General features: G+C 42.5%; 1 protein-coding gene across 1 annotated transcript in view; it reads left to right on the top strand.

Moving 5' to 3' along the window:
* Positions 1-14935, top strand: part of UBE2V1 (ubiquitin conjugating enzyme E2 V1) — a 32345-nt gene extending 17410 nt beyond the window's left edge. The window contains exons 2-4 of the mRNA XM_045529256.1: positions 596-744; positions 12045-12170; positions 13375-14935. Of these exons, the coding sequence (XP_045385212.1) occupies positions 596-744; positions 12045-12170; positions 13375-13521 (422 nt within the window). The 3' untranslated portion in view covers positions 13522-14935. The remainder of the gene's footprint in view (positions 1-595; positions 745-12044; positions 12171-13374) is intronic.
* The last annotated feature ends 518 nt before the right edge of the window (positions 14936-15453 follow it).

The following is a 15453-nucleotide window of genomic DNA, read 5'->3' as shown; positions in this document are numbered from 1 at the left end:
AGAGAAGCAGCTACCTTCTTCTAGCTTTTTCACAAGTTAAGAGAGAAACTATAGTTTAAATAATTGAAAAATAATTGAAGATTGATTGTAGCCTTGGCACCTTCAGTTGACCCTTAGGTTATTAAGAGAACACCATTTTTATGTGAAATATCCATGGTAACTATTCCTCCTAATGTTTGAGAGTCAGTCCAACAAATGAGCATACCCTTAGCCTCTTCTCTTCCAAGATACTTTTGTTAGCACTTGATAGTTTTCTTCTCACAAGTTGACCCAAACTCATCAACATTTAGACATATAAACCCTTTATGAGGTTTGTCAAAGGGGTGGGGGTTGGTGTCTTTGAGTTTGGTTATCTAGCCCTGGTCATTTCACCATCACAGAACTGTGTCCCCTTTCCCTCTGATTGTGTTGGTCGATGCCGATGCCGATAGCTTTGTAAGTGGCAAGTCTGAGGTGTGACAATTTGCAGTGATTTTTTTTTTTTTTTTGCATGTTAGCATCTTTATTCCCAGGGAGTGATAATGAGCAGCTAGCTCTAGGCTTACAAGTTCCCCTGGAGTTGCTAGTATCTTGAATTTCTTTCCATTTATTTTAGGAGTAAAAGTCCCTCGCAATTTCCGACTGTTGGAAGAACTCGAAGAAGGCCAGAAAGGAGTAGGAGATGGCACAGTTAGCTGGGGTCTAGAAGATGACGAAGACATGACACTTACAAGATGGACAGGGATGATAATTGGGCCTCCAAGAGTAAGCGTCGAGCTACGACTATAAATGTCAATGTCTTAAATTCACTGTGCCTCCTTTTAAAAAAATATTAGCCTTATCACGGAAAAAAGCTCACGAATGGTATATTTTCTGAAATGTGGCTATTCTTTTTTGACCAGTTTCAGTTTATATATTTGAACCTCCTCTGATGCTGTTTAATCCCTCTAAATGGTAAGCAAAAACCTGTTTAGACTCTAGTGTGAATTTACACGACAATGTAGACAATGAGGTTTGAGGTCATTGCACCCTCAGGTGTGGTTTAGACCAAACTCTGGGCTTATCAAATAACCAAGCTCCAGGTATAGCTAGCATTCCTGAAGCCAGTCTCCCAAAGAACTTCGGAAAGCCTTCGCAGTCGTGGTTTTTGTTCACTGCCTCCCAGGTCTGCCCAGTACCTGTATCCTAATTCATTGGGCCATTCAGCAAAGGTTTATTGCCAGCCTGTCAGCTCTGTTCCAGCTACTGTTAGGCCCAGAGGCCTTTGCAAAGACCAAGACAATAGGAGTGGGAGAAGTGACCTCACCTAGAGTTCCATGATTTGGTGAGAGTTCCCAGTCTTGCTAATGTCAGCTAACCTTTTTTTGAGGGTATGGAGTAAACCCTCAAGAAATGTCATTTAATTTTCACAATTCCCTATCTTCAGGTGCTCCTATTGTTTAATTGCAGTTCATTTTACAGATGAGGAAACAGACTCACAGGAGTGAAGTCCTTTGTCCAAAGTCACATAGCTGATAACTCCCAAACCAGGTCAATCTGACCACAGAGCCTGTGCTCTTAACCTCTATACCACATTATCTCCTTGTTTACATTTTGAGTTTCATTTGTTACCATCATAGAATTATCCAGAGCATTAAGTAGTAACTTGATGTAAGAGTCAAGAAATAGATTCCCATAATGTGACACACTTAGACAAGCAGTAGGAGATTCTGCCTGAGTGTAGCAGGACCTGTCCTGTGTCTGCCTGTGCTTAAGGATGACGACATTCATTCATTCTTTTGGCTGTGTGCAAGGCTCTGCACTAGCGCTGTGGGAAAAGAAAGACATGTAGGGTGTGGCCCGGCTGGAACAGGGCAGAGCGATGTGTTCATTAAGTATTGGGACACCGTAATGTTCATCTTAGATGTTCATCAGCACTCATGGTGAATGGCTTGCTTTGCCATTTAATGTTGCTTTTTGAGTCATTTTGTGGCCATATAGTTTTGTAGGGTTTTTTAAAATGTATCCATTCAATCTGTTTTTGTTCATTTGTCCTTTTTTTTCTATGAAAACCAGAATTTTCTGTATCTGTTAAATACTTAGGAAAAGCCAGTCTAGAAATCCTATTTCTCCATGAAAATAAATTTCTTTGCTGTCTCTGAAAGTCCATTATATGCTGATGTCTTCTTCCTGCATTTCTTTTCTTCCTAAGAATGGTTTAGGTTTCTTGAGGGTGTGAACTATTCTTCCCTCCTCTCCTTATTCACCAGAGTATCTGGAAATGACTTAGAATGGGATAGTTATTCAGTAGATTTGTTAATCAACTGATTTACAGTAGCTGACATATTAAGAATTGAACCAATGTACAGCATTGTGAATATACTAAATGCCACTGAATTGTGCACTTAAAAAAAAACACATAAAACAATGCATCAGTAAGTTCTGTTGAAAATATTCTATTTCACCTAAAACAGCTTGAGCTATCCTGAATTTCAGTTTATCTCTTTACAAATGGGACTAATTTTTAATGAGTAGCTATATGCCAGGTGGTATAATATGCCAGGTGCTTTCCATACATTCTGTTTTTTAATAACAACTTTATTGAGATAGAATTCACCCTTTAATTTTTTTTTTTTAACTTTCTTTCTTTCTTTCTTTCTTTTTTTTTTTTTTGAGACAGAGTCTCGCTCTGTTGCCCGGGCTAGAATGCCGTGGCATCAAGCTCACAGCAACCCCAAACTCCTGGGCTTAAGCAATCCTGCCTCAGCCTCTCAAGAAGCTGGGACTACAGGCATGTGCCACCATGCCCGGCTAATTTTTTTCTCTATATATTTTTAGCTGTCCAGCTAATTTCTTTCTATTTTTAGTAGAAACAGGGTCTTGCTCTTGCTCAGGCTGGTCTCTAACTCCTGACCTCGAGTGATCCTCCCGCCTCGGCCTCCCAGAGTGCTAGGATTACAGGCGTGAGCTACCTCGCCTGGCCAGAATTTATCCTTTTTAAAGTATACAGTTCAATGGTTTTTGTCATATTCAGAAATGTACAACCATCACTAATTTCAGAACATTTTTATCACCCCCAAAAGAAACCTCTTACCCACTGGAGTCCCTTCCTATCCTGCCTACCACCCCCACCCCCATTTCCCATCCATGACAATGACTAATCTACCTTCTATCTAGCTCAGTGAATTTGCCTCTTCTGGACATTGCATATAAGTGGAATTATACAATATGTCATCTTTTGTGACTGGCTTCTTAGCATAATTTTTTCAAGGTTCATCCATGTTATAGCATCTATCAATACTTTGTGGCTGAAAAATATTCATTGTGTGGATATGCCATATTGTGTTTATACATTCATTAGTTGATGGACATTTGGGTTGTTTCTACCTTTTGGCTACTATGAATAATACTGCTAGGAACATTTGTGTAGAGGTTTTTGTGTGGATGTATATTCTAGGAGTGGAATTGCTGGATCATATGGTACCTCTGTGTTTTAACATTTTGACTAACTGCCAAACTGTTTTTCAAAGTGGCTGTATGTAGCATTTTACATTCCACTAGCAATGCATGAGGGTTCCAGTTTCTACATATCCTTACCAACACTTGCTATGATCTTTTTACCGCTGTAGTTTTGATTACCCTGGTTCTCCAAGGTTAAAAACAAAGTCGTAAAAGGAACTATCTGCTTCTAGGTGCTTCCTTTGACCAATCTATTTTATGATTAGCATATAAGATATATGCTGTGCAACTGTAATATCCACATAATTATTAAAGCATCTAAATAGAGCACTTGAGTAACTCATTTCCCTATTATATTTTTGTTATGTTTTACTCAAAAGAAAATCTTCCATCAAAATTTTAAAGATATATACCGTCTGATCCAGCAGTTCTGCTAGGAATTTACTGTCCAGTTTTTCTTGAATGTATTGGCAGTGTACAGAATTATTTCATGCGGTGTTGTCGGTATTAGCAAAATACTGGAAACAACCTCAGTGCCTTTCAATAGACCTTATTTTTTTTTTTTTTTTTTTTTTTTTGAGACAGAGTCTCACTTTGTTACCCGGGCTAGAGTGAGTGCCGTGGCATCAGCCTAGCTCACAGCAACCTCAAACTCCTGGGCTTAAGCGATCCTCCTGCCTCAGCCTCCCGAGTAGCTGGGACTACAGGCATGAGCCACCATGCCCGGCTAATTTTTTTGTATATATATTTTTAGTTGGCCAGATAATTTCTTTCTATTTTTAGTAGAGACGAGGTCTCACTCTTGCTCAGGCTGGTCTCGAACTCCTGACCTCGAGCGATCCACTCGCCTCGGCCTCCCAGAGCTAGGATTACAGGCGTGAGCCACCGCGCCCGGCCCAATAGACCTTATTATGTACTGTTTAGCTGTTGAAAAGAATGAGAGAAATTTACGTGTGCTAAAATGGAATGATCTCCATGATACTTAAGTGAAGAAGTAAGTTACAAAGCAATACACAGAGTATGCTGCCATTTGGGGTGGGGAAAATGGGGGAGAGGAAGAGGTCATACATACACTTGTGCTTTTGTGTGCTTTGAATACCTTTGGAAGATCATAAAAGAAGCTGGTGACAGTGGTTGCCTTCTTCAGAAGAAAGCTGGCTGGCTGGGGCCAGGATAGAAAAGAAACTTAGTTTTTACCCTACATCCATCTGTACTCTTTGAGTGTGTTTTAATCATGTGTGTGTCAGCTATTTGAATACTCCCCCCCCACCCCCGTTTTTTTAAATGAAAAAAGAAAAAGAAGTCCTCCAAACCTAAAAGCAAAGCTTCCTACCCAAGTATTCCTTGTACAATTTTTTCTGGCAAATGCCTGACTATCCATAGCATCACGCATGGAGTATTTCTTTTTTTTTTTTTTTTTTTTTTTTTTTTTTTTTTTTTTTTTTTTTTTTTGAGACAGAGTCTTGCCCTGACACCTGGGCTAGAGTGCTGTGGTGTCAGCCTAGCTCACAGCAACCTCAAACTCCTGGGCTCAAGGAATCTCCTGCTTCAGCCTCCCAAGTAGCTGAGACTACAGGCACACACTACCACACCCAGCTAATTTTTTTCTATTTTTAGTAGAGACGGGAGTCTCGTTCTTGCTCAGGCTGGTCTCAAACTCCTGACCTCAAGCAATCCTCCTGCCTCGGCCTCTCAGAGTGCTAGGATTACAGGCATGAGCCACCACGGCCGGCCTACATGGAGTATTTCTACTTTGACCACAGAAGTGCTGAGTAGTCAGGTTATAAAGCAGGGTTTCTCAGCATGATTGACCCCAGTTGGGCTGGATCTTTTCTTTGTTGTGAGGGGGCTGTCCTGTGCATTATAGGGTGTTTAGCCGCATCCCTGGCCTCTACGCACTAGATTCCAGTAGCACCCCTGCCCCAGTCATGACCGTGAATGTCTTCAGACGATGTTTAATCCTCCCTCTCCCCAGTATGGGAGGGCAAAAATTGCCTTGGTTGAGAAGCAGTGTTATGCCTCTGAGTTTCTCTAAGTTCATGTTTTTATGTGTGGGTTATAGCCTCGGTGTGTGTTTACACACATAACCAAAAGCTCTGTACCCATGCTTAAAAAGGGCAAAACATAATCACAGGAGTGTATGAAGTAAAAGGAAAGTAATCCTTTCTCCAATTCATTATGCTTTCCACAGAATGAAAACTGTTAAAGTGGTGTGTAATATGTTTCTACCTGCATTTGCTGTGGGTACATAAACATAAATACATGTTTTTCTTAAGAAAAATGGGATCTTGCTATGCATAATGTTTTGCAGCTTCATCTTAACAGATGGTGGACATCTTTCTGTATCAGTACCTATTGACCCCTTTTTAAAAAGCTTTCAGTTATATGACTAATAAATAAATATTCTCTTAAAGTTTTTCAACAATAGGCCGGGTGTGGAGGCTCATGCCTCCTAGCACTCTGGGAGGCTGAGGCAGGAGTTCAAGAGCAGCCTGAGCAAGAGTAAGACCTGTCTGTACAGAAAAATTAGCTGGGCGTGGTGGCGCATGCCTGTAGTCCCAGCTACTTGGGAGGCTGAGGCAGAAGTGTCGCTTGAGCCCAGGAGTATGAGGTTGCTGTGAGCTATGATGACTGCACTGCACTCTAGCTGGGGTGATAGAGTGAGACTCTGTCTCAAAAAAAAAAAAAAAGATTTTTTTTTTTTTTAAACAATAGAGATTATGTAGAATAAGAAGTTAATTTAGTTCCTCTTACTCCGTGTCAGTCAGGAAGAGAGAAATCCTACCAGGTATTTCTGTTTTCCCCCCAGTTTATTTAGTATAATTGACAAAAATCAAAGTCTACAATGTGATGTGATTTGATATATGTACACTACCACAATCAAATTAATCAATGCATTCATCGCTGCTCATGATTACTGCACGTGTGTGTCTATCTGGTGAAGACATTTAAGATCTACTCTTTTAGTAAGTTTCAAGTAAACAGTCCAGGATTATTAACTGTAGTCACCATGCTGTACATTAGATTCCCAGAACTTATAACTGAAAGTTTGTGTCCTTTGACCAGCATCTCCCCATTTCTCCCACAGCTCAGCCCCTGGCAACCACATTCTACTCTCTGAGTTTGACTTTTAGATTCCACATCTAAATGAGATCATACAGTTTGTTCTTTCTGTGTCCGGCTTATTTCACTTAGTATAATGTCCTCCAGGTTCATCCATGTTGTCGTGAATGGCAATATTTCTTTCTGATTTATGGCTGAGTAGTATTCTATTGTGTGTGTATACATACCATATTTTCTTTATCCATCCATCTGTTGACAGACAGGTTGTTTCCATATCGTAACTATTGTGAATAGTGCTGCCGTGAGCATGGAAGTGCAGATACTTCTTCAAGATACTGATTTTATTTCCTTTGGTTATATTAATATATCCAATACTAGGCAACAGAGATAATTTAATATAGGAAGTTCATCAAGTAGGTGTTGGACTGAAAAGGCGAAAATGGCACATTCTGGAAACACAGAGATAATGTCGCAGATCACAGTTATGGCCCCTGGGGCTGGGGAGCTAGGGAGGAAGCAGGGCCTCGGAACACCAGCGCTTGGAGGAGAGGTGCCCTCTGCTGCTGCTGGTCCCTGCGAGGTAGGGGCGAGCCTGGTGGGGGTGGGGGGTGCTGGGAGTGCTGGAGCCCAGAACCAGCTGCTCATGCTCACCCCAGACGCTCATGCTGGGGTGAGCAAATGCTGGGGTGATGCTGACAGGAATAGCAAGCGAATAGGAAGGAGCATGTGCCGCCTTCTTTTTATTTTATGTTAGGAGCTTGTGGTTAATTTGACAATTCAGTCCTTAGGTTGTAGAATATTTGGGTGGCACTAGGACTTAATCAGAGAAATGAATAATTAATCTTGTGCTCACTTAGATGGATACTGTGAGTGGTAGGAAGAGGGAGAGTCTGTACAAGCGATAATTGTGTCTTGCCACTGCAGAGGGGTGTGTGCAGGTGCTGGTTAGCACGCTCCAAACCCACCTTTCTCTGCTCTGCTTTGGAAACTGGGGCTGGGACTCTGCACATTACATTTTTCCTTCCTCAGCTGGCTTCCTGTTAAGGTTCCACCAGTCAGGGACACAGGAGAGCTCCTGAAAGGCAGGGGGAAGAGAAGGGATTTCCTCCATCCTGTTTGCCTGTTGTTCTGTCCACACCACTCTGGTAACAGCCCTTTGTCCTGGCATCAGCAGTGGGTTCCGCCTCTGGATTTTTTGGGCATTCACAGAACCAGCCTCATCACACACCCCCACCCCAGGAGGTACTAGCAGTAACCAGGCGGCACCGTCTCCTCAAAGGTCTGAGTTCAACTCTGGGGACCTCTTAGTCTGATAGTCCAGCCATTCCCTTCATTCCCCTGGCCTTAAAGGTTTCCATCCTGCTTCCTGTAGCTTTTACCTCTGTGTTAGCTTAAGTTGCCTTTTGCTCTTTTAGTCCGCTGGCACCTGTTTAACGATTCCCCATATTAAATTCTGTGTTCTAATTCATAGTGTGGTGTCTTTTTTCCTGAATTATCTCTAACTTCCATATCTCCATTCTTCTCCCCAGAGTAACTGTGATCAGCATTCTAACGTAGCATGTGCCCACATTGTGCATTAAATGTATTTTATATGTAACTAAGATTTGGACTGAGTAGCAGTTGACTAGTTGACCTAATGTTGCCTTTTTATATATTTAGATCTTGTCATTTTCTTTGCATATTTTTATAGGTAATACTTTATTCCTTTTCTCATCTTATATATTTTTAAAATAAATCTTATTTTATAATACTTTGAGATTTACAGGAAAGTTGCAAAGATAGTACAGAAAGTTCCCATATACCCTCCCCACCCTTGTCTCCCCTATCGTTAGCATCTTATATTGGTATGGTACATTTGTCATAACCAATGGACCAATATTGAGTGATATGTTATTATTAACTAAAGTCCATACTTTTTTCAAGTGTTCTTAGTTTTCACCTTATGTCTGTTTTTTGTTCCAGAATCCCATCCAAGATACCACATTGCATTTAGTAGTCATATCTTGAGCTCCTTGTGGCTATGACAATTTCTCAGGTTTTTCTTGGTTTTGGTGCCTGTGACCATTTTGAGGAGTACTGATCAAGTATTTTGTAGACTGTCTCTCTATTGGAATTTGGTGTCTTTATTATGAACAGACTGGGCTTATATATATACACGTACATATATTTTAAGGCTCAGGAAAAGTTTGCTCTGGGCCTGTATTGCCCAAATAGCCTGTGTGCACACAAATATACCCAGAGTAGGAAGAAGGTGTATGTCTGCTTTTATAGGTGGTACATAATCTGCATCCTGCTGTGTTTACCAAGTGCTGTGTCTGGGCAGTATTTCTGTGGGGGGCGGGGAGTGGGCCTTTGAAAAGGCTGTATAGTATCCAGTTATATGAATATGCTGTATTTATTTTGCTGTTGCAGACAGTGCTTCCCATTACTGTGCACAAGCATGAGTCCATCTGTAATTCCTAGAAATGGCCTCACTGGTCTGAGCACGTCTGTCATAGGCATTGCCAAGTTGCTGCGTGAAGCTTAAACCGTAAAAATGTATCAACAAAGTAGAAAGTGTTTGTTTCATGATCAAATAGTGAATCTTAAAGAGTAGTATTCCTCACAGAGACAGAATGTTCCAGCAATTCTCCTTCAGGCACATTTTGATGAACCGTTTTTAACAGGTCCCTGGAGCATCAGTGAAAAAAAATAAAAGAAGAAAACCAGAAACCCTGTTTTCTATTAAAGTCTAGCTTGGGACTTTTAAATGACCCTTTAGGTGTGTCTCTGTGATCACTTGACTTGGGCCTTCTTTTTTTTTTTTTTTTTTTTAAACCGTGTTCCAGTAAAATTGCCAGTTGAATATCAGGGGTCAGAAATTCAATAGTTTGGCCAGGTGAGGTGGCTCATGCCTGTAATCCTAGCACTCTGGGAGGCCGAGGCAGGAGGATTGCTTGAGGTCAGGAGTTTGAGACCAGCCTGAGCAAGAGCGAGACCCCGGCTCTACTAAAAATAGAAAGAAATTATATGGACTACTAAAAATATATACAGAAAAAATTAGCCGGGCATGGTGGTGCATGCCTGTAGTCCCAGCTACTCGGGAGGCTGAGGCAGAAGGATTGCTTGAGCCCAGGAGTTTGAGGTTGCTGTGAGCTAGGCTGACGCCACGGCACTCTAGCCTGGGCAACAGAGTAAGACTCTGTCTCAAAAAAAAAAAAAAGAAATTAGTCATAGCATGGTTGTTTTTAAATTTGACTTCATAATATCAAACTGCCCACCTTCTTAGCCATTTTGATGCTATTATCAGTAGAATGATTAGTGAAATCTTAGCAGCACTGATAAGCCACAAAACTTGCTGCCAGATGACTGAATTGGTGCATTGAAGCCTCCAAAATTATGTTACCAAAGATTTTTAAGACTATGATTTTATTAATTACTATGAGCCCATGCCCCAAAAAACACTTTTTTATATAAGATCTTCTATCTTTGAATTGTGTGGTAAAACCATGGGCGCATGAATGCTGGGTACACTTGGAGATGGATTTGGGATCCAGGCAGTCAACAGACACTTACTGAGTATGTAGTTGTTGATGGAGACTGTGCTAGGTGCTGAGGATAGACCTTTTATAATATTTTCCATAAATCTGTCTGTAAGTCATGCCCTTGTTTGCTTCCTACTTGTTCTGTTTACTTCCTACTTGTTCTGTTTACTGAGGCAATTTTCTTTCTTTGAGGAAACACATTAATTGCAAGGAGGTATTCATTTTGTAAAAGTGTGAAGAGCAATATTCATTCATTCAACAAACATTTGAGGGCCAATGCTGCTGAGGGCCCTGTCGAGGCCCCTGCCCTCCTCAGTCCGCATGTAGTGAGGGAGGCTGATGTGTGGCTGAGTGCCAGTCTTCAGGTGGGGGGTTAGGAGGACTGGTGAGAGGGGAGCAGCTGGTGCAGGACCCCAAGACGTGTTTGAAGAGGAGTGAGGAGGCCAGAGGGGCCGGGCACAGAGGGAGAAGAGTAAAAGGAGAGGAGGTCAGGGCTGCACAGGTCAGTGGGAACTTGGGCTTCCTCCTCACGTTCCTAGGAAGCCATTGGAGGGTTAAGCCAGCAAAGACAGCTTCCGCTGGTTTTAAGAGGTCAGTTGGGGAGCAAGAGAGAGGGCAGAGACTTGGAGTTCAGAGGAGGTGGTAGTGGAGGAACATGGGTGGACGTGGGTCTCTTGGAGGTGGAAGCAATGGGACCTTCTGACAGCTGGAGGGTACGAGGTAAGGGGAGGCAGACTGAGGCTGGCTGCTAGGATTTTGCTTTAACTGGGTAGACGGTGCCACTTACTAGGGAAGAGAGGAGAGGAGCAGGTTGAGTGGGTGGAGATCCAGGTCTGAGTTTGGTGTGGTTGTAGTTTGGGATCCCTGTGGACGAGCGAGTTTCTGTGGGTTTGTTATGAATGCTTTCTGAATCCAAAATATGTGGCAGCTTTTTCTTAGGGATTGTTTGGATACACTTTTTCAAGGGTTTAAATCACATCTTCTATGATATATTCCCCCCTCAAAGACTGATAGGTGTCACTATTTACAGCGGAACAGTTCCTGAGGAAGGGGCACTGATGCCTGAGAGGGGAGCCCACAGGAGGGGTGGCCCTTGCCCTCAAGGGGGCTACTGTGATGGGGAGCTGTCACCTTTCGGTGTGGTCTTCAGACATACACGATAACAGCAGGGCTTCGTATAGGACAGAAAGTTAGGGAGCAGGTGGTGTTGAACTGGGTCTTCAGGGTGTGAGGTAGTTCAGGGCGTGGGGCGCTCCACGTAGAAGGACCAGCCCGGCCACAGCAGTGTGTCTTGCTGCTCATCAGGTGGATGTTAAAGGTTATGGGCCTGGGGGATTGGACTTTTTCAGTGATTCTCAACAAAGGCATAATTGGCCTTTTAAGAAGGACTCTTGTTTCCTATGCAGGCCTGGGGTCCCCACACACTAAATGTCAGTAATCTCTCTGGTCATAGTGACTACAAAACAAACCAAAGCAAAAACCTGCAGGGAGGGCAGAGCACAGGCTGGGATCCCTGACACAGTGCCCAGCCCAGAGTGGAGGAGAAGGGGCAGCAACTCTGGGTCTATACCCTGCCCCCTCCCGGTCTTAATTTTGGAGCTCTCCAAAGCAGTTGCCTGTTGAGTGCTTTGCACACAGTGGTATTTAATACATTGGCTGATGAGCCAATGAGTGAACTTTCAGTGTGGTTTCCTAGAATGAAGAATGTCTCTTGGGCACCATTTCCCAGAGAGCAGGACAGGGCTGCACAGTAGGGAAATTAGCATAAAAACTGGTCCCTCTGATTGGACTTAATAATACTAATAAGAACTTCAGTGATGCTAGCTTAAATGTTCTCTTTTTTTAATTTCCTCAAGGCCCAGAATTCATATAAACTAGTGTGGAAACTAGTTACTACTGACTGACCACATGACAAGTAGACTCTGTGCTACAAGCAGATGCACCAGTTCTGCAGTCAGCGATAATGGGGTTTCACAAGTTCTGCCTTTTCAAATTCTTTGTTTGTAATTGCCTGACATCTTTGTACCCTTTTTTTTCCAGACGATTTATGAAAACCGAATATACAGCCTTAAAATAGAATGTGGACCTAAATACCCAGAAGCACCCCCCTTTGTAAGATTTGTAACAAAAATTAATATGAATGGAGTTAATAGTTCTAATGGAGTGGTAAGTTGTTCTTTCTGCCCCCACTGTTCTGGGGGTTGAGAATTGCTTTGTACTTAACATCAGGGACATTGGGACTAGGCCCAGTTCCACATGTTCCTTGGTTATTTGATGATAAAATATATCGCGGTGCATGTGAGTGCAGATGGTGGCGGGGGGACCTGTTTCACAGTTGTATCTGACTATCGCTCATACAGCACTTCCTCTGAGCCAGCTCTGTGCTGGTCACTTTGAGATACGAGATCATTCAGTCCTCATGATACCCCTTTGAGGTAGAGATGAGGAAACCGAGGCACAAGATCTTGCCCAGGGCAACACCTTTTCCTCCTGGGCCTTAATTGTGAACCACTGGTACATAATATTCTTTTCCTTGAGTGGCCTTGCTTTTTAAATTTATTTTTACTATGATTTTCACTACCATAAATGGAAACCAGTCCCACTCATCATAAGAAAGCAGTACTGGCAACAATAAATACTACCAAAACAGAACAGGGCTAACAAATTCTTATTCCATGTTATCTGCCAAAGGCTTTGAGCCTTTGAGGCCTGCTCTCTTGTTCACAGGGGAGATCACCAAGTGTTAAAGCTGTTAGTCATATTAAAATCATGCCAAGCCTTGGTCTTTGAGATCTTCAGAAGACTTGAAAGAAAATTGAAAAGAGATGAGCCCTTCTCACTGTGTGTGCAGTGTTTAGTGTTGTATCTGAGTTCTACCTAAAGTCCGGAACCCAGAATTCAACCCATGCTTTGGGGAATTTACTTTGGAAACGTTCAACCTGAGTTTGTGTAGGCCGATGTCAGGAGAGCACGGGCCCAGGCTGCCCTCTGCCTTTGCTCTCTTTCCTGACCTGCACGGCTTTGTTACCCACCACCTGAGGGTAGAGTTGAGCAAGGACAGCCCTGGGCCCCCTCAGCAGGTCATTGTTGTAGAGCTGAGTTGGGCTGGGTCAAGTCCTGCCAGCTGTCAGTGTCATCATTGCCTTCTGCCAAATAGATTGTTGGGGCACAAAAAGGGAACAACTGACTGGAGGGAGGGAATCACATAGGTAGGTATTCTGCATGTCAAGTATTGTTCTGTGGACAGCATGTTCAACTAGAAAAATGCCCTTGACTCAAGTTTGTACTATAGCTTATCCCCAGCATACAGCTATTTTGTTTGGTAGCCTGAGAGTAATTTTTTTTTTTTTTTTTTTTTTGCCTTTTTTAGGTGGATCCAAGAGCCATATCAGTGCTAGCAAAATGGCAGAATTCATATAGCATCAAAGTTGTCCTGCAAGAGCTTCGGCGCCTAATGATGTCTAAAGAAAATATGAAACTCCCTCAGCCACCTGAAGGACAGTGTTACAGCAATTAATCAAAAAGAAAAACCACAGGCCCTTCCCCTTACCCCCATTCGATTTAAGCAGTCTTCATTTTCCACAGTAGTAAATTTTCTAGATACGTCTTGTAGACCTCAAAGTACTGGAAAGGAAGTTCCCATTCAAAGGCAATTTATCTTAAGATACTGTAAATGATACTAATTTTTTGTCCATTTGAAATATATAAGTTGTGCTATAACAAATCATCCTGTCAAGTGTAACCACTGTCCACGTAGTTGAACTTCTGGGATCAAGAAAGTATATTTAAATTGGTTCCCATCATAACTGGTGGGGCACATCTAACTCAACTGTGAAAAGACACATCACACAATCACCTTGCTGCTGATTACATGGCCTGGGGTCTCTGCCTTCTCTCCTTTCCCTTCCTGCCTCCGTCCCTCCCTGCAACAGCCCTCCAGCTTGGGGGCTTGTTAAGAGTAGATGCGATGTGAAGGTTTCAGGTTGCAGCCTGTGGGACTACTGCTGGGTGTGTGGGGTGCTTTGCCTGCACCCCTGGTTTCTTTCTTTAAGTCTTAAATGATGCCCCCTTCCAAGCCATCGTCCCCTCCCCACTCTCCTCCACTCCCCTCCACTCCCGCCCTTGGCCAAAGCATAGATTGTAACCCCTCTGCTCCCCTCTGAGATTGGCCTTCGGTGAGGAATTCAGGGCTTTCCCCATATCTTCTCTCCCCCACCTTTATCGAGGGGTGCTGCTTTCTCCTCCCTCCTCCTCAAGTCCCTCTTTGCACTGTCATCACCCAACACTTTCCATGACACTCCTTGCTTTGGCCAGAAGCCATCAGGTAAGGTTGGACAGAGTCTCTGACCTCCCTCGTTTAGTTTTGGAACCGCATTTATTCACTCCACCAGCCTGGGAAATGAATATGGGGTCCTCAGCCCTGCCACCCTCTGCTGTCATCATCAGCTGATGCGTTTTTTAGCTCAGGTTTTGATAAGGTGAAAAGAACAGTCACCAGGGTTACTCAGACCTGCCAGCTCTCAGAGTCCTTGGTGGTTAAACTTGGAGAAAGCCCACATGAAGACACTCCTAAGCACACACGATCCCTCTGAATTGTTTTATTTTCCTGTAATTGCTTTTGCTAAATTTAAACATTGAAGAAGTTTTGAACAGGGCTCTCATTTGGTCATCCTTGCAATCCATTGGGGTCTAGTTTGGTGTCTGACAACTGGAACAAAAAGAACCTTGAATTCAGTGCATACTTTGGTTTTGGTGCTGCTGCTTCTCACGGTCCTCAGCAGGGATCCAGAAAGAACTGGGTGTGCACAGCAGATCCCCGAAATTGGCAGGCTTGACTTCCTGGCAAATTGCTGCGTTTTTCCACTTTCTGTTCAGGACCACTAAACGCTGAAATGTGGATGCATACCGAAATAAAAGCAATTCATTGTGTACTAAAGTTTTTTTTTTTTTTTTTTTTTTTTTTTCTAATTTAGTATTTGTGTAAAACCACCTTTTGAGCAGCAACTGTCAAAAGTCTGAAAAGCGATTTCCATTCATCTTCTTCTGGGGAAAATGTTAGTTCTAAGGATTTAACATCCTGTAAGCAAAGTTTAACATAACAGTATTCCATAAGCAGCCTTTTTATTGTCAGACCATTGCCTGATTTTAATATAATAAAAAAAAGTGTGCGTTAATATTTAACAGGCTGTGCTCTTCTTCCTCTTGGCATATTAATTTAGGGACAGAATTTGATGTTTTAGATGTCTCGGATTCAATAGACATGCTAAAGCAGGGATTGGCAAACTTTTCCTACAAAGGGCCTAAATTTGTAAATATTTAGGCTTTGCAGTCCAAGAGGCAAAATCAAGGGCATTATGTAAGTACTTAGATAATAGGAGAAAACAAATTTCCCCAAATTTTTTTATTGGTGAAATTCAAAATAGAGTACAATATTTTTGTAATGTTACTG

The sequence above is a fragment of the Lemur catta genome, chromosome 17, assembly GCF_020740605.2.
Source record: "Lemur catta isolate mLemCat1 chromosome 17, mLemCat1.pri, whole genome shotgun sequence".
Lineage (NCBI taxonomy): Eukaryota > Metazoa > Chordata > Mammalia > Primates > Lemuridae > Lemur > Lemur catta.
The sequence above is the reverse complement of the archived record's forward strand: the minus strand, read 5'-3'. Positions and strand labels throughout refer to the sequence as shown.